General features: G+C 37.2%; 1 protein-coding gene across 3 annotated transcripts in view; it reads left to right on the top strand.

Moving 5' to 3' along the window:
• nbeaa (neurobeachin a) overlaps positions 1–19,993 on the top strand; it is a 182,056-nt gene that overhangs the window by 85,080 nt on the left and 76,983 nt on the right. For all 3 annotated transcript variants that reach the window (XM_059351421.1, XM_059351419.1, XM_059351420.1), the window contains exons 13-21: positions 489–657; positions 7,680–7,759; positions 8,708–8,770; positions 9,164–9,261; positions 10,521–10,613; positions 16,854–16,962; positions 18,101–18,182; positions 18,423–18,546; positions 19,499–19,691. In XM_059351421.1, the coding sequence (XP_059207404.1) occupies positions 489–657; positions 7,680–7,759; positions 8,708–8,770; positions 9,164–9,261; positions 10,521–10,613; positions 16,854–16,962; positions 18,101–18,182; positions 18,423–18,546; positions 19,499–19,691 (1,011 nt within the window). The remainder of the gene's footprint in view (positions 1–488; positions 658–7,679; positions 7,760–8,707; positions 8,771–9,163; positions 9,262–10,520; positions 10,614–16,853; positions 16,963–18,100; positions 18,183–18,422; positions 18,547–19,498; positions 19,692–19,993) is intronic.

The raw sequence follows: 19,993 nt of genomic DNA, 5'->3' as shown, positions 1-19,993 counted from the left end.
CTTGCGGTAGCAGCATATAAGGCCGACCGGTCAACATTGGCCGTGGCGTGATGACGTAGACTAAGTGTAAGTGCAGTCGGATTCTCTAAACACCGCCATCGTCTTCTCCTAACTCCTCATGAAGTCTCCTTCTCATCTTTCCTTGACCTCGTGACGTTTTCCATTCAGGTTAAGGAAAAGTGGTTAGGAAAGGACTTAGGAGCTGATTTTTTTGACTATTCGACCGTACCCAAAGTGCTTTACATACACATTAAAAACAGCAAGACACAATTGAAAACAGTAAAAACAGTCAATTAAAACAGGGAAGATACAGCAGGATAAAAAAAAGAGATAAAATAATAAAAAGTCAAACATTGTGTAGTTAGAAAGTAAGGGCAAAACTACCAGAAACACACACAGTGAAGATGTGTTGCTTCCTGGCAGCTGTCTCACACCCATCTCTCTGTGTGTGTGTGTGTGTGTGTGTGTGTGTGTGTGTGTGTGTTCAGGTGCAGCTCTCCCTCTACACGTACCTGTCGTCAGAGTTCATCGGCACCGCCACCATCTACACCACCATCCGCCGCGTGGGCACCGTGCTGCAGCTGATGCACACTCTGAAGTACTACTACTGGGCCATCAACCCGCTGGAGTGCAGCGGCATCTCCCCCAAAGGCCTCGGTGAGTTCACTGCTGCAGAACTACCTGCACATGGAAGAATTATCCTATCTTTATTCAAGAGCGTAGATTTTCAGTTTGAGAGCATCATTTGTCTTTCTCGTGCTCAGATTTGTTCTCCTCATGCTCACATTTTGCGCTCGCACTCAGATTTCTGCTGCTTTCTTTCAAAATGTGTGCGTGCACTTAAAAATCACATGCTTGTGCTCACATTTCTTCTTCTTGGACACAAACATTTCGCTCGCACTCAAATATGTCCTGTGCTCGCTCAAATCTAAAGTCTACGCACTCAGATCTCAACTCTGCGCTCTCAAAACTTTTGTGCTCGGACTCAGAACATGCACGTCCTCTCAGGTTGAGGTGTCTGCTCAGACTGAACGAAGTCCCGCCCTGCGCTTAAACTGGTGTGTTTCACCAGCCAATAGGGAGACAGCTAGATTGTGGCCCGGTCTTAGGTGCGTTCCCTCGCCTTTTTGAGCGACATTTAGTCGCAGATGGATGGCCAAAGACCTCAAGTAAGTTCATTGCTAAATGTTGCTCACAGGACATATTTGAGTGCGAGCGAAATGTTTGTGTCCAAGAAGAAGAAATGTGAGCACAAGCATGTGATTTTTAAGTGCACGCACACATTCTGAAAGAAAGCAGCAGAAATCTGAGTGCGAGCGCAAAATGTGAGCATGAGGAGAACAAATCTGAGCACGAGAAAGACAAATTATGCTCTCAAACTGAAAATCTACGCTCTTGAATAAAGATAGGATAATTCTTCCATACCTGCACACATGAAGTCATCCTCACTGTGAGAAGACAGGAAAACAGATAAATAAATAAACAGAAAGTGGGGATTGATGCTGCACACAGACACTCTGATGCATTCAGAGGGCTGGAGGGTTCACACTGCAGCTTTTAATGCTCAATTCTGATTCTTTTGTTGTGCTGTAAACATGATTTACATACAGTACAGGCCAAAAGTTTGGACACACCTTCTCATTCAATGCGTTTTTCTTTATTTTCATGACTATTGACATTGTAGATTCATCAAAACTATGAATGAACACATATGGAATTATGTACTTAACAAAAAAGTGTGAAATACCTGAAAACATGTCTTATATTTTAGATTCCTCAAAGTAACCACCCTTTGCTTACTAGAATATAAGACATGTTTTCAGTTATTTCACTTTTTTTCGCTTTTCATTTTTGGCCTGTACTGTATCTCAGCCTCCAGTGGGAAGTGCTGATGGTCCTGAACTGACCCACATAATCAGGAGAACAATAACCAAAACTTGTGTACATTGTAAACAAGCAGGCTGCTGAGATGATAAGAAGAAGAAGGAGGATGAGGAGAAGGAGGCTTTCTGTCTGTAGGAGGAGTGAGAGGATGAGGAGCTGGTGGTTGTAAACATTATTGTGAATCACTGTGGCAGAATGGTGACGGTTGTCGTTGTAGAGTGAAGTGACTGTGACTGTTTAGACTTAAGGCGCTTTGGAAAACATCAGACATGGAGCTGATTTAGGACCACGAATTAAAGAGGTCCAGGTCTAATATGAAAATTCTGATTCCATGTGATTTCTTCTGATCTGAGTCACATATGAGCAAAAACATTTGGGCATCTTTTGCCTGCAGTCTGAACGTGGCTCTGCTTGTGAGCAAACAAATGTTTCTGCATGTTTCAGAGTGAATAAAAGAAAATATTTTTTGTCTTGTTCTATGTTAAGATAAATAACAGCGTTGCCTATGAGGCCTGCGTAACACAAATCCCTTTTTCTAATTAATTATAATCACATGCGTATAAAGTTGGAATAATTTTGTTTTCAGACACAATCCTCTGTTAATTGTGGTTTAATTTTCATTGTGATATGTTTGTAAGAGATTGAAAATACTTCATCTGTCAAGAATAAATCACACACAGAGGTAAAAAAATATTTTATTCCAACTTTATGGGCGACCGTGTATTATTACAAAATAAAATGCAGGAACATCCTCCTGTCCTCCTGCAGGGTATTTAGAAACAAGCTTTTTTATATAAAGCATCATATTCCAAACACAACACAACGACAAATCAGATTTCATATTTTCACTTTTTGTAATTCAGCGTTAACTGTTGACACACGAGATTGGAGCGTTCCCTTTTTTTTTCTTTTTTTTTTTTACTCTAATCAACCTTCTCCTCTGTTTGCTCTGGACCCTCCGCCGACTACGAGTATGCATCTTACGTTGCCATGGCAACAGAGAGATTTGATTGGCAGATCCGAGGGAGCTTTAGGAATTTCTAATCAAGTGGCTGTCTGCTTTCCTTTTATTTCTGTTTGGCGATATTGCTGTTTGACTGCAGGGATTCATGGCTCATAACAGCCACAATTAGCCTCAGACACGTACTAACGGCTGCTCCAAGCTAATATAAATAATAAAATAAATATAAAGGATGGGCCTGGTTCAGCTGCTCTGCACATGTGTGTGATAGGCATTGATGGAATGAATTTGCATGCTAATGTGTGCAGATATTTTGAAGCTACAATGGGCTTTGTGGGGAGAAATGTATTTAACTCTCAGTCTGAAGTAATGAGGTTGAATCAGCTGCAGATATAAACAGGACGGTGTATTTTTATTCTGCACCTGCTTTGAATGTTGGCTCAGTTCCTCTATAAGCTTCCCTCGTATTTTACAAATAGCCCCATTTGATGTTTAAAAATTGCTTTTAGAGCCACAAGAGTGAGAGCATGTACTGTAGCGAATAAAACGCCTCGGGCCCTTTGCACCAGTCAGTACGCTGCTTTTCAACTCTGCAGCTACATTATAATGCAACCAAAACCGCAAATATAGCGTTTCTACTGAGTGAAACAACATATTTATTTCTGTTTCATTGTGTTCATCTCAGTGATACTATTATTTTCATCTATTAAGTTGTTTTTTTATATACTGTAATGTATGGCAGACAGTAAATATGATTTAAAAGTCCTCATAACGTTCCTTATATACTATCATACAACTGATAATAACCTTATGGAGCGCTCCCAACTTTACTTAAAGCCCATACAGTCATGCAATAGTCTAGTATTAGGTTTTATTGACATTATTCTATTAGAAACTCAGAATTTATAATCAGCTGATAGACAAAAGAAGTTCTCTTTGTGTCTTTACTTCTGGCTTAAGTTATTATAAGGTAAATATAAAGTTGACACTTGAGTATGAAGGTATAAAGCAACATGAATGCTAAGCTTATAATACATTGTGTCCACCATTTATAATACTTTATAAACCTTGTTATAAGTTGTCATGCATGATTATAAATGTATTATAATCTGAGTCTTATGAATGTGCTTTTGATGCATTATTACAGTGCTTTATTGAAACAGTCATTTCTGAATGGTCAATCACAGCATTCTTTGGTATGTATGTATATAATTTATAATATAATGACCTTTGCTAGATAAACTTGTGATCAGAGACTCACATTTATACAGATAGAGGTCCAGTACATTTACTATCAGCTATGGCAAAAAAAAAACCTGACATTTCTGTTGCTCTTTCAGAAACAACATGCAAGATTTGGAACATCTAATTTGTAGAGCACAAAACTTTCCATGATTAATGGTTGAACAGTCCCCAGGACAGAAAAGAAAAAGTAAACAGTGTAGATGAAGCAAGAGAAGTTAAAACGACACAAAAAAGAAGGCAGACATGAGAGAACACACTAAATATATCATGGTATGGGCTACGGCAGTGTTTAAAGTACTGCTGTCATTTTATGCATCTATTTAAAATGAAAAGGTTTGTTCTTATAGATGAAGTTTTAACTGTAGAAGGTATAATGAGAACTGAATAACAACCCAAACATGGCGCCTATTCACTCCAATGAGAATCCTCACCTGGCACATCTGCCAAAACAATTACCAGAGGAAAGTTTTACACACATAAAACGTCCATAGATTAAAAAAAAATCTGAATCTAAAGAGTCATAGTTTGCCTTTTTTTGCAGTTCGAGGTGACCTGTCAACAGTTTTACATACATACGTCTCTTTTATAATCGAGGTCTGTGGGGAAAATGCTGATGTTAGACTCTAATGGACAGTTTTTATTAAGCTGAAGCAATCAAATCACTTTTAAACAATTAAAAATAAATATTATGTGTGCATTTATTTATTTTTTTAGTTAGTAGCTGTTAAATAAGCAGGATTATGTACATTATTGTCTTTACTTATCTTTACTTATAGACATGACTGTCATAGAAACTGTTACCAGATCAGATCAACAATGGGCAAGTCTGACCACACACACACACACACACACACACACACACACATACAGAACGTGCTTTGGTTCATCTCAGGTTGTCTCTATCTTGCAGAACAAAACAGTTTTTCCACCATGAAGACAAAACCTTTGTTACATTAGGATAAAAAAGGAGCACATGAGGTAGAAAATTTATTCCAAAGACTAAAAGAGGATAATTAAAGCGGTTTAAAGGCTCCGATCCTCTTCAAAGACCCTTAAAACGAAGGTCGCATCACACACGTTCTCCTGCTGCGTCACCATGATGGATGGACCAGTGTCACTTTTCCACCAACATGTACCAGCTTGACACATAATGATGATGAATCACAGGGGAGAGCTTCAGTGTCATGTTCTGCAGGTGAACAGACTGAAACCAGCCGAGGGGAAACCAGAGCGCCATGGTCCTCCAGTCTTTGATGTTCCTGGCTCAGCAGCTACGGGTCACATATCGCTTTAAATGTTCTGAGTATTCTTCTGTATTGAGCTTATAATAAACTCTGTTTGCTGTAGCGGTGCTCTCTCTTTGTAGCTCGCTTAAAATAAGGTCAGCTCCAAACATCCTGACAAAGCAAAGTGTGAATGTACATCCTGAATGTTTATTGTTGCCTTATAAACCTCAAAAACCTTCAGGTGTGAATGTTAGCGCTGATGAAAACAAGAAGCTTTCTGACTGTTTGTTTGTTTGTTGCAAGGTTCTAATAGTTTTGGATTTTTCATCAGTTTTAGTTTTAATTTCGTTGTGAATTTTTGTTTTCAAATTCAGTTAGTTTTAGTTCGTTTTTAGAGTGAGTTTTCTAGTTTTAGTTTAGTTTTTATTTTTTTTAAATGCTTAGTTTTAGTTTTTTTGTAATGGGCTATGTGTTGGTGCCAGATTCAAAGAGGTCATAATAAATTTTGACATTTTATCCATCTCAGCCCCAATAAGGTTATTAACTGTTTTGTATTTTGGTTCTAGTGTAAACATCCCAGTCTCAGTAAACATATTCACCATGTGTTGCATGTTCAAATAGAAACACTGAATTATGAATGAAAAAAGTTGACAAAAACAAAAACTAAGGACATTTTCACTATAATTTTAGTTAGTTTTAGTTAGTTTTGTAACCACACAATACAGTTTCAGTTAGTTATCGTTTTTTTTAAAAACTCTAGTTTTTATTTTTATTTCAGTTAACGAAAATCTTTTTTCAATTCTAGTTTTCGTTATTTCGTTAGTTTTCGTTAACTATAATAACCTTGGTTTGTTGACGAGGAGTATTTGTCACTGTCTCACAACCTTTAAAGGAAAAACGCCCTTATTTTTTATCATCTTATGTCATGCTTGCTTTGATCTGAATCGATGCATCTTTTTTTCTATTTGGCATCTTTTTCCATTAGTTAGTTATTTGGCGTTTTTGAGCCTTAAGCTTCTGGAGGACCTGTCTCGCTCATTAAACACCTCTGAAATGAATGAAATGCAGCTTCAACAATGAGTTGTAACTTTTCTTCTTTTTAAAAGGGGCTACTTGGTTGTTTTAGAGGTAAAAGGAAGCTTTTGCTGCAGCCAAATTTCCAAAACAACTGTTGAAAAATCCAACATTTCCTGAACTTGGTGGCTCTAAAAGCACATGTTTGTCTGGCATTTATGACTCACGGCAAAATGCAGCTAAACGTTTTAAGATTGGCGAAAAAGATCTCAGAGCACATCAGAAAGACATCAGACCACAGAATGAAATGCTCTGCGTCAGAGGATTCAGCTTGATTTTTTTCTTAGTAGCTGATGGAACAGCAGGGCTTTCACATGTTTACTTTAAATGCTCGCCAAAAATACACCGTTTACGGCAGAAAGAAACTGTAAAAACAGGCTTTATCGTCAGAACTTTTTGCCAGGTCATCATTAAGAAGGTTTCCATTAGAAGAAGTGACCAAAACCAAGCTTAAAATTGTGATTTTTCTGTCTAAATCACTTTCTACATGTCACATTTAAAATGTCATCAAAAATAAACCATTTGGGATAACTAGATCCTGTTAAAAACATTAAATTCTGCTACTCAGCGACACTGTGAAGCCATGATTGATTCTGCTGAGACGAACGGTCACGTGACAAATATTCACTGAAAATCTGTTTACACAGAGCTGAGGGGAGAGGACAGGAGAGGCTGGAAACATGTAAATAGTTCAATATGTATAGCATGTGGAGACCTACTTTGTGGGTACTTAGAAAAGTGTTTCCATTTTCCATTTTGTTCCAATTTAAAAAAAAATGTATCAGAGAAATTCTACTTGCATTTTTCCTTCTTTTTTTAATGAATGATGTAGTTATTGTGTTATTCTGCACAAAAGACATTTCTGAGTTGTTCCCACTTCGAGCCATGACGATTCCATAGAGCTGCAGGACTTTTATATTGTATATTGTGTATATATATTTAATATTGCAGTGAAATACAAGGCCACAATGAGTAAAATGTAAAAAAAAGAAGAAAAAACCAACCTGAAACAGCTTGTTGGGGTTCAGAGGGTTAAAGCAGATCCAGTGGGTGACAGTGCTTGTTTGGTTTGGATCATTTGGACGATCAATCATATATTTTTTTTAATTGTCATGTTTTCGCTGTAATATGTTAGATTAGTACAACTATAAAACATCCAGATTGCTGGAGTTAATGACTGATGATGCTTGTGTTCTCAGGCTCAGCTGCAGACTTATTTTGCTGATTATTATTGTGCATAAAAATGAATTTTTAACAGGAAATGTTTCTTTTGTTTGTGTTTTGTTCAGACGGACCACGACCGTCCCAGAAGGAGATCATCTCGCTCAGAGCCTTCATGCTCCTCTTCCTCAAACAGCTCATCCTCAAGGTAGAAGAAACGCTTTGCTGTTATCTTCATCACATAGTTTGAGTTGCAAGAATGTCTTTCTTTTGTGTCCTCTGTTGTTTTTACCCCTGGTACAGATTGTGGGCATTAACTAAAGTCTGTCTGTGTGTGTGTGTGTGTGTGTGTGTGTGTGTGTGGAGAATCACATTATAGATCAGCAGGCTGATTGAAGAACTGTATCTTTTGTGTTTCCTGTGGGCTCGTATTGATTTGTTCCTGCATTCGTGTCTGTGTGTGTGTGTGTGTGTGTGTGTGCGTGTGTGTGTGTGTGTGTGTTCTTGTACTTCCTACATAGTGAGGACCAGAACACGTTTTTAACCAACAGAGTGAGGACATTTTTGAGATTTCAGACTTTGTTTCAAGGGTTAAAGGTTACTAAAACTAAATAAATTATTGTGAAAATGTCCTTCGTTTTCGTCTTTATCAACTTTTTTCACACATAATGAAAATGGATCAGACAAAGGAAATAAAGGCTAAATTTACTGTGACCTCTTTTAATCTCCCACCCAACAAATACCCCATTACAAAAAACTACAACTAATAAAAACTAAACTAAAACTAAAGCATTTAAAAACAAAAAATGCCAATGAAATTAAAACTAAAACTGATGAAAAATCCAAAACTATTAGAACCTTGCAAGGGAATTCACTGTTACAATGAGGGTCCTCACAAAGATAGAAGTACAAGAATGTGTGTGTGTGTGTGTGTGTGTGTGTGTGTGTGTATGTGTGTGTGTGTGTATGTGTGTGTCTGTCTGTGTGTGTGTGTGTGTGTGTGTGTGTGTGTGTCTGTGTGTGTATGTGTGTGTGTGTGTGTGTGTATGTGTGTGTCTGTGTGTGCTAATGCTAATGCTAATAAGATGCAAGAACAATGGGAGATCACGAATGTTTTGATAAAAGAATAAAAGATGCATGTTTTTTTTCCCACCAGGACCGAGGCGTGAAGGAGGACGAGCTGCAGAGCATCCTCAACTACCTTCTGACCATGCATGAGGTAAAACACTGAGGAGACACTCAGAGAGGAGGGAGGGAGAGCGGGAGAGAGAACGGCTGAGTGGAGCTAGTGGCAAAATGTGCATTATAATTTGTGTGCTGGAGATAAGGTCCACTTAAACAAGCGGGAGTGTGAGTCAGCTTCGGCTGTGACAGCATGAAAAACGCTGCAACAATGGAGCGAACAGAATGTTCTTCTCTAACAATTATATCTATTCTGGTTCTGAAACACCACCTGCTCCTCGCTCCCCCGTCCTCGTCCAGCAGACAAACGCTGTCTTTGCCCTCTTCACCCTCTGGTCGTTCTTCCCTTCAGGCTTTTCTGTTCTCTCCTTGTTTTCACCTGTTCATCTCTCTCTTCTTCTGTTCTTCTTCTCTTCTTCTTTCTCTGCAGGATGAGAATATCCACGACGTGCTCCAGCTGTTGGTGGCTCTGATGTCAGAGCACCCGGCGTCCATGATCCCCGCGTTCGACCAGAGGAACGGGATAAGGTGACTGTTACACACACACATACTGGCTTTCATACATCATGGGGACCCGAGTTTTAATGATTTAACGTTTTGTTAATCATTGATTAATCAAGAAAATGATTGATAATGGGGGAAAGTGTTGCAGCCATAATTGAAATATATATATTTATTATATATTTAATGACAAAGAAATTCACAAATTGATTCACAATTTCTGTAGTGAAGATTTAGACTTACCAAATGCAACGATATCCTTTTTCATAACACAAAATAACATTTGCAACCTTTGTTTTTATTGTATAATTTCTCTGAAGAGAAACTAAATCCTCAGCAGCCGTAACATAAAAGCTTTCCTGCATGTAAAAGCCTTTGTTAAACTCCTCAAGTTCCATATATATACCGTATACATATACCGTATATATATATATATATATATATATATAAATATATATATATATATATGAAGTGGTGGCCTTCAGGCCAACAGTCCAGCTGTGCTGCTGAGTCCCTGCAGCTCCTCATGCATGTGTTTTTTAGTTGCTATGGTAAATGTTCTGCTGCTGGAGAGCTCGTCAGCAGGCTGAGCTGCTCTTTTTCTCTCTCATGTTCCTCTGAGTATTCTGCTCTGAAGGAAACGCTTCAGTCAGCACGTGTTGCTCACTTTGAGTTTGTTTACTGAGCATCAGGCAGCAGGTGTTTATGTGTTTATGTGTTTACTCCACACACAGAAGAAAGAACTCCTGCATGTTTCAACCTACATCTACATCCCGCTGCCTCAAAAAAGCCCAGAACATTATTAAGAACACACACCATCCCGGTCACTCACTGTTTGAACTGTTGCCCAAAGGCAGAAGGGACAGATCACTCAACACAAGGACTAACAGACTCAAACACAGCTTTTATCCAACTGCAATAACCCTCAATACTGAAAAAACCCCGATAATATTGGCACTGCATTCACATTGATGGCTCAACACATTTGAGATATGTTCTGTACTGTTGTTGTCTTGACTGTGTTCACGCTGTTTGTTTGTTTTTGTTCCTGTGCGACTATGCATGTATGTCCGGGTGTGTTTATGTGTTTGTCTAAACTGGGTATTTTGAATTGTACATATTTTTTTCTTTTTATATTTATATTTTTAGAGACTCTTAAATGTTGCACTTACTGGAGAGCACTTTGAATTTCGTTGTACATGTTACAATGACAAATAAAGACCTATTCTATTCTATTCTATTCTATTATTCTTCTGCTGACGTGTCATAATGTTTGCATGTTTCAGGGTTATCTGCAAGCTCCTGGCCTCCAAGAGCGAGAGCATCCGAGTCCAAGCACTCAAAGTCCTGGGCTACTTCCTCAAGCACCTCGGACACAAGTCAGTACCTCTCTGTTTCTGCTTTCTGCTCGCTGAACGCTGAATCACTGAAAAAAGGGAGCCACTTCAATCCAGTGGTGGAAGAAGTATTCAGATCCCTTACTTCAGTAAAAGTACTAATACCACACTGTGAAATGACTCCACTACAAGTAAAAGTCCTGCATTCAAAACTTACTGAAGTAAAAGTACAAAAGTATCAGCATCAAAATGTACTTAAAGTATCAAAAGTAAAAGTATTCACAATTCATAATGGATTCACTCAGATTGTCCAAATATATTATTGTATTATTGTTTTTGATGCATTTATGTTAGCTTTGAATTTACTGTTGTCAACATAGGGCTCATTTTAACTACTTAATATACTTTTGTGTGGTTTTTAATTAGTACAAATTTTAAATCTATTATGTTTTATGTTAAATCTCGATCTGAAAAGTAACTAAAGTAACTAAAGCTGGCAGCTAAATGTAGTGGAGTAAAAAGTACAATAGTTGCCTAGTAGAAGTAAAAAGTAACATAAAATGGAAATACTCAAGTAAAGTACAAGTTCCTCAAAACTGTACTTAAGTACAGTACTTGAGTAAATGTACTTAGTTACTTTCCACCACTGCTTAAATCTTGTTTTTTGCCACATCTTAAAAACAGAAATAGTGCGTCAGGGTAGTGAGACAGAAAGGCGTCACACTGAGGAAACACTGCAGGAAAACCTGGGAAACGACAGCAGAGAGCCTGAGCAGGGCGGCTTGTGTGTGTGTGTGTGTGTGTGTGTGTGTGGAGATAATGTCCTCATCATCCCGTCCGGGTGGAATAATCATAGTGACAGCGTCACTGGCAGGAGCTGGAACCTTGATGAGCAGCAATGAATGCTGGGGGATTTATTCCTCCCATGTGACATACACGCCTCTCGCCACATGACGGGGAAACAGGCTGCACCTGAGCCCACACACACACACACACACACACACACACACACACACACACACACACCTACTGAACATCTGCTGCAGCCACACGACCTGCCGGCTGCTGCTACTTTATATGTCAATACTAACACAGAAAACCATTTAGTCATACAGTACAGGCCAAAAGTTTGGACACACCTTCTCATTCAATGTTTTTCCTTTATTTTCATGACTATTGACATTGTAGATTCATCAAAACTATTAATGAACACATGTGGAATTATGTACTGAACAAAAAAGTGTGAAATGACTGAAAACATGTCTTGTATTCTAGTAAGCAAAGGGTGGTTACTTTGAGGAATCTAAAATACAAGACATGTTTTCAGTTATTTCACACTTTTTTGTTAAGTACATTGATCATCTTGTCATTTATAAGCTTAAAAAATGTTTGTTTTTTTTAAATAAGATTTTCAACTCTAACCCTTAATAGGACACTCATTGAAATACTTGCAAATTCCAAATTTCAACCCTAGAGAATATTGGAGGATATTACATACAGCCAGAATGTGTAGAACAAAAAAACATAGGAAAATAATATTTTGAGAAAAAAGTTTACGAGATTAAAGTGGCAAATCTACGAGAAAAAATGTGCAGATTTATGAGATTTAAAGTGGTGAATCTGGGAGAAAAAAGTTGCTTTTTTCCCACTTTTTTCTCGTAAATCTGCAATTTTTTTCACGCAGATTTGCCACTTTAAATCTCTTAAATCTGAGACTTTTTTTTCTTGTAGATTTGCCACTTTAATCTAGTGAATGTTACAACTTTTTTTTCTAAATATTACCTGAAGTTACCAAATACAGTTCTTTACCTGATAAAGGGTTAATCATAATGTTTTAAGATGTTGTTGATCTTATACATTAAAATCAAGCCAATTTAGATCAAACTGGGTTTCTGCACTATATTTTCTAATCAACAGCTGTTTCAGATGCTTTCTGCAGCATCGCTGTTGATGTCATTGTTCTATATATACATTCAGTATATGCATGAAGGCGTTCAGCAGCTTTTTCTCACATCTTACTAACAACAGAGTGACACTGCTTCACAGGTGCATCAACAGGGCATCACTAGGAGCACAAATAACATGTTTTACATATTAATACTGCTCTATTTTTTGCATTTTTACAAACCATCTGAAAGTTATTTTGAAATTTAATGTAAGGGTGTGTGTTTGGGTAAATGGTGTGCACTTATATAGCGCTTTTATCCAAAGTACTTTACACTACAAACTATGCACAGTCACCCATTCACACACACATTCATACTGGTGTTAGAGGCTACCAGGGCACACTGGTGCCACCTGCCACCAGCAGGAATTCATTCACAAACTTCCGGTTACTGGAGAAACACTCTACCAACTGAGCCACAGGCATTTATATCTGTTTTAAGAGCCCCAAATTGTAAAAAGTGAGATTTTAATGGTTTTTTTTTGGTTTATAAGCATGTCTAGGTGAAATATAAATATTGTGAAAGTATCAAAAAACTCAATTCACAGAGAAATGCACACAGCCCGTATTCAGAAACTGTCTTTAAAGAGTCTTCAGGACTTGTGTAAAACCTGTAAACAACCAATCAGAGCCGACTGGGGCTTTTTTTGGTCGGGGGTCTTAAAGAGGCGCTTAAATGGAGCATTCAGACAGGGTGAATTTAATTATATTCAGACTGACAGTATGAGAAAAATAGTTTTAGAGAAAAAAAAGTTTTTTTTTTAGCTTAAAATATGTAAACCCAAAATGCAAGTATGAACCTAAAAAAAATGCATGATAAGCCCCTTTAAATTGCTGAAAAAGACAAAGGTGAAATATAATTATTCTGTTGAAAGAGAGAAACATTTTTTAACCAATTTGGCTAATTTAAAACCCGTTAATGGGAGCTAAATGATTTTTTTAGGGATGAAATATTGTGCAAAGCTTTGTTTGGTTCCCTGTTCCTAATGACCTGATTACAGTCAGGAATATACAGAAAGCTCTGAGCATTATTCGCTTAATTTAATTTGGGAAAAAAAATCCTCAAAGTTAGTCAACCCCTGATTTTCTGAGCCTCTCAAGTTAAAAGCCTCTTAGAGACACAGTTTTCGCCCACTGGCAAGGTTAATCATCAAAGTTAATAATTTGCAGCCATACGAAGCGTCGCCACGGTGACTCCTGCAGCGTTTCTGTTAATGTCTCCCGTTCATTTCTCTCGTTGGAATTCAAGCCTCGTCCTCTTTGGTCCCGGCAGGACTGACAGGGACACATGCTGCCAATATCAGACAATCACTGTCAGCTAAGACCTGTCATATGTCAGCTAAGACCTGTCATAGAGGTCTTATGAATGGCCAGCTGTGTGTGTGTGTGTGTAAGATAACATAAGATAAGAAATACTTTATTCATCCCAGCAGAGAACACACAACACAACACAACACAACACAACACAACACAACACAACACAACACAACACAACACAACACATGTATACATACATATTCCACCTATACAGAACATTGGTGTCATTTATGTGTCTTTTTGTGTCTGTTTTAGTTATTTTGTGTCTTTTTTGGTCATTTTGTGTCTTTTTTTGTCATTTTTTGTCTGCTGTGGGTATTTTTTGTGGTTATTCTGTCTTCTCATTTTATGTCTTTTTTGGTCATTTTGTCTTTTTTGTCATTGGTGTCATTTATGAGTCTTTTTTGGTCATTTTGTGTCTTTTTTTTTTAGTTATTTTGTGTCTTTTTATGGTCATTTTGTGTCATTTTTATGTCTTCTGTGGGGTTTTTTTTTGGTTATTCTGTCTTCTCATTTTGTGTCTTTTTTGGTCATTTTGTCTTTTTTGTCATTGGTGTCATTTATGAGTCTTTTTTGGTCATTTTGTGTCTTTTTTTCTATTTATTTTGTGTCTTTTTATGGTCATTTTGTGTCATTTTTATGTCTTCTGTGGGGTTTTTTTTTGGTTATTCTGTCTTCTCATTTTGTGTCTTTTTTGGTCATTTTGTGTCTTTTTTGGTCATTTTGTGTCTTTTTCAAGACATTCAAAGATTTTGAATGCTTAAATATCATCTTTGCCATTTTTTCATGTGCTAATGTGCCCCTCTGATTAAACACTGGCCCCTCCTTGGCCCCCACAGTAAAATTGGTCTAGAACCTCCACTGGTTACAGCAAGTGTGCAAATATACAGGTGTGTAAATACATAAACAGGTGTGCAAATATACATGTGCAAACAACATGTGCAAAAATACAGTTTGGTAAATACAATAGAAGCAGCTAAGCTAAAATTTAAAGCTAAAATTTAAATAAATATTCAATAAATATTCTTCTGTCCTTACTAAAAGGGGAGTCATTATAAAGTGTAATTGCAGCAGGTAAGAACGTATTCTTGAATCTGTCCTTTTTGCAGCTTACACTGTAAAAAAAACTGTTGTTTTTACGGTAAAATACCGGCAGCTGTGGATGCCAGAACTTTACCGTAATAAATTCGGTGCAACATTTTCTAATATTGCGGTAAAATGATATTAGCCCTGTTGATTTCACATTTAAGATTGCCATTTTATTCCATATTTTACCGTAAAAAATAAAACGTTTTTCCATCAAAAGAACGCTGTTTGTCATATGGCAGATATGATTGACAAGAAAATATTTTATAAATGCTGCATAGATTAAAGATTTCACCATTAAATATTACAGTATATTTCTGTTAGAGATATGGTGTTTAGTACATTTAACAGTGTGAAAAGTATATTTTTGCAAAAAGTAAATGCTAAAAATTACAGTGATGGCTTGTAAATATGTCAGCATATATTTTATATTCACTGTGCCAGTGTATTTTACAGTGAAGTAATGTATTTTTCCCCCCCAAAAAAGGAAAAAATAATGTTTTGGCTGATGTATACATTTAGGGTGTTTCATTGTTACTGAAACTGAATTAACCCATTTATCATTTTACGGTCTTTTTCTGTCATGGTTTAACAGTTTTTCACCGTAAAATCTACAGACATTTTTAACAGTGTAGCTGCCGTAGCCTCCAACGAAAAACACTCTTTTGTTGACACACTAGACAGTGCAAAGGATGCGTGTTGTTGTCCATAATACTCAACAATTTCTGCTTTCTTTGTATTTACTGGCTTAATCAAGAAACCAAATGGTGCCAAGAGAAGTTGGTTCTGATATGCAGGAGGACCGTTGTTTTGTGCTGGATGTGGATGTGCTAGAGTAGTTTCGTGACGCTCAGAAGCTAAGCTAACAGCTTAGCATCCACTCCACTGCTGGGAAGTATTTCAGACAACTCGATGTCCAACATCCTGGACTTTCTTTAATGTTTGGCCTTTTCAAGTCCATTTCCTACCAACTATTTCCCATAAGTTGTTGCAGCTATTTTTGTGATTTGTTTAACACATTTGGTGCTGAATTAGGCTTTTTATTTTTATTCAAGAATGTATTTATTTTTTAAAAACCCTCCAAAATATTACATCAACACACCAAGACCTTTGGAACAACATAGAAAAATCCATACTGTGATTATTTTTAAAAAATGTGGAGATTTCTGTATTTTCTGCGATTGGATGACGAGCACTTTTGTTTGTAAACTGCTGAAAAATCTTCTTATTGACATGATGCGTGTTGTTGTCCATAATACTCAACAATTTCTGAACCATCTTTCTGTGTGTGTGTGTGTGTGTGTGTGTGTGTGTGTGTGTGTGTTCCAAGGTTATAATAGTTTTGGATTTTTCATTAGTTTTAGTTTTAATTTCGTTGTGAATTTTTGTTTTCAAATTCAGTTAGTTTTAGTTAGTTTTTAGAGTGAGTTTTCTAGTTTTAGTTTAGTTTTTAGTTTTTGAAAATGCTTAGTTTTAGTTTAGTTTTTATTAGTTTTAGTGTTAGTTTTAGTTTTTTTGTAATGGGCTATGTGTTGGTACCAGATTCAAAGAGGTCATAATAAATGTTTCCTTTATTTCCTTTGGTTTATCATCTCAGCCCCAATAAGGTTATTAACTGTTTTGTATTGTGGTTCTAGTGTAAACATCCCAGTCTCAGTAAACATATTCACCATGTGTTGCATGTTCTAATAGAAACACTGAATTATGAATGAAAAAAGTTGACAAAAACGAAAACTAAGGACATTTTTCACTATAATTTTAGTTAGTTTTAGTTAGTTTTGTAACCACAAAATACAGTTTCAGTTAGTTATCGTTTTTTTAAAAACTCTAGTTTTTATTTTTATTTCAGTGAACGAAAATGTTTTTTCAATTCTAGTTTTCGTTATTTCGTTAGTTTTCGTTAACTATAATAACCTTGGTGTGTGTCCCTGCAGGAGGAAGGTGGAGATCATGCACACTCACAGCCTGTTCACGCTGCTCGGGGAGCGGCTGATGATGCACACCAACACCGTCTCCGTCACCACCTACAACACTCTGTATGAGGTGAGTGATCAGTGACCAGTGATGCCCTTTAATCTGCAAAGAAATTATTTATAAGGCAATATTGGGACTGCTGCCTTCGTACATCTGCACCTTAATTACTGTGAGAAATGCTGGATCTTCTTCTCTTCCTTCACTAGATCAGTTGTTGCTTTCTGTCCCTTTCTGCTCGTAAAGAGTTGGGTAAAAGTCATTAGTTTACTCTGCAACTTATGCTGGAATATGCTGCAGAAAGACTGGAAATTTGTTTCTTTGAGCTCTTTTAAATCCAAACTAAGAGTTATTGAGGCCAATTCTACAACATGCACTAGTTTCTCATGATGTGTTTAACCCTTTATCAGGCAAATAACTATATTTGCTAACTTCAGGTAATATTTCGAGAAAAAGGTTGCAAATTTACTAGATTAAAGTGGCAAATCTGCGCTAAAAAAGTTGCAGATTTACGAGAAAAAAGTGGGGGAAAAGCAGCTTTTTTCTCCCAGATTCACCACTTTAACCCTTAATAGGACACTCATTGAAATACTTGCAAATTCCAAATTTCAACCCTAGAGAATATTGGAGGATATTACATACTGCCAGAATGTGTAAAAAAAAAAAAAACATACGAAAATAATATTTTGAGAAAAAAGTTTACGAGATTAAAGTGGCAAAAAATGTGCAAATTTATGAGATTTAAAGTGGTGAATCTGGGAGAAAAAAGTATTTTTTTCCCCCACTTTTTTCTCGTAAATCTGCAACTTTTTTTCACGCAGATTTGCCACTTTGCATCTCTTAAATCTGCAACTTTTTTTCTTGTAGATTTGCCACTTTAATCTAATAAATTTGCAACTTTTTTCTCAAAATATTACCTGAAGTTAGCAAATATAGTTCTTTGCCTGATAAAGTGTTAAGGTCTGTATGTTCTGTAAATATGTATATATATAATATATATAAATATAAATATGTAACTGTATTTAGTGTTTGCTGCCTCTTGGCCAGGGCTCCCTTAAAGAAAAAGAGCTTCTTAATCTCAATGGGATATTCTCTGGTTAAATAAAGGTTAAATAAAAAAAAATTAAAAATGTAATTAACGGCTGTTGATCCTTGTGTGTGTGTGTGTGTGTGTGTGTGTGTGTGTGTGTGTGTGTGTGTGTGTGTGCAGATCCTGACGGAGCAGGTCTGTACCCAGGTGGTCCATAAACCCCACCCTGAGCCAGACTCCACCGTGAAGATCCAGAACCCCAGTGAGTATGAAGCTCTGTAGAGTCTCTGTGTGTTCTTCTTCTTTTCTGCCAATAATACGTTGTTGTTGTTTTAATGCGAGTAAACAAACAACAAAGACTGGATGGAGAAGCCGACTCTGCTTATTGATCTGCCTCTCTCTCACCCTGCTGTCCCTCTCACTCTCTCTCTCATTCAGAACACTGTTTTTATGTGTTTATCTCCCTGTTTCACGGTTTTTATTGTCTTCTCCTCCCACTCAGTGATTCTGAAGGTGGTGGCCACGCTGCTGAAGAACTCGTCTCCCAGCGCCGAGCTGATGGAAGTCAGAAGACTCTTTCTCTCCGACATGATAAAACTCTTCAGTAACAGTCGTGAGAATCGCCGGTAGGAGCACCAATGCTTGCGTTTATTCAACAACGTGTCATCTTCTCTGTGTGGTGATTTGAGTTTGAGTTTGAGTTTATTTATTTAAAACAGGGACAATACATATTAATGAACATATGCATGTAAATTCGCAAGATTATAGCCAACAGCTAATTTCCATCTTTAGTCCCTTTGGCAGGTTGATGTCAATACCATAATAATAATAACAATAAAATCAGTAAAACATCGATAACAAGTTGGCAGTTGGCCTTCATGGCCAGAATGAGCAGGAGGAGAGAAAACGTGTCCTTGAGCACAATAGAACAGAAAAGAAAAAGAGAAGCAAGAATAATGAAAAGTGAAGTGGATCATGGAACATGCAGGCCAGGGGTCAGAGGTCAAGGGTCAGGGGACCAAACATATTTCACTAGTGTTAAACGCTATGTTTATTATATCAAAGGGTTGATTAAAGTGCAGAGTGCTGAAGTGTTAAAGTGTTAGGTGCGTAATTATATTGCAGATTGCCCGATTTTACAGTAAATATAAAGTGCTATTTTAAATGCACAATAATCAATACACATTACATTTATTAAATACCAGCAATGGTAATTTTATGATATTGGGAGTACCCATTTTTAAGAATATAAAGTGCATCTTGCCTTGCACGTAGCCCTAATACCTAAAAAGTAAATAAATATATAATAAATAGTGAAGATATTAATGGGGAAGAGGGAGTATAGTGATCATAATAAAGCAGTGATGTTTATGTATGGACTCAGTAGAAATTGCAGATGGAACCCCAACAATTAGCTCACATTAAAATAAATATACAAGTTTAGGCACAGTTGTGACAACAGTGTTGTTCTGCCAATAGCCGAGCTTTAAGATGTTTGCTAAAAGAGGCGAGAGTCGGGAGTTTTATGATTATTATATTTAGATCAGAAGCTCACTCGGTGTTTGTGTTTGTGTGCAGCTGCCTGCTGCAGTGCTCCGTGTGGCAGGACTGGATGTTCTCCCTCGGATACATCAACCCCAAGAACCCCGAGGAGCAGAAAATCACCGAGATGGTGTACAACATCTTCAGGATCCTGCTGTACCACGCCATCAAATACGAGTGGGGAGGGTGGAGGGTCTGGGTGGATACTCTGTCCATCGCACATTCAAAGGTGAGAGGAATACCTGCACCTACACCCTCTGAACCCATCAGAACCCCACCGACCAGCTGGGAGTTATAGTCTATGTTTTATTTAAAAGAACACCAAAAATACACTTTATTTATCGTAGAGAGAAACTGTAAAAACAGGGAATATCGTCGGAATTTGAACTTTCCAACAGCCTTTAACCCATTGAAGCCTGGAAAGCGGATACGTCGTTTTGTAGTATTTGTATAAGCTCTCAAATACTTTTTGAATTTCATTTCTATCTGCTACAGAGGCTGAACAATCTATTATTTAGTAGAAGAGTTGAC

This window comes from Centropristis striata, chromosome 15 (assembly GCF_030273125.1).
Source record: "Centropristis striata isolate RG_2023a ecotype Rhode Island chromosome 15, C.striata_1.0, whole genome shotgun sequence".
Classification (NCBI taxonomy): Eukaryota; Metazoa; Chordata; class Actinopteri; order Perciformes; family Serranidae; genus Centropristis; species Centropristis striata.
The sequence above is the reverse complement of the archived record's forward strand: the minus strand, read 5'-3'. Positions and strand labels throughout refer to the sequence as shown.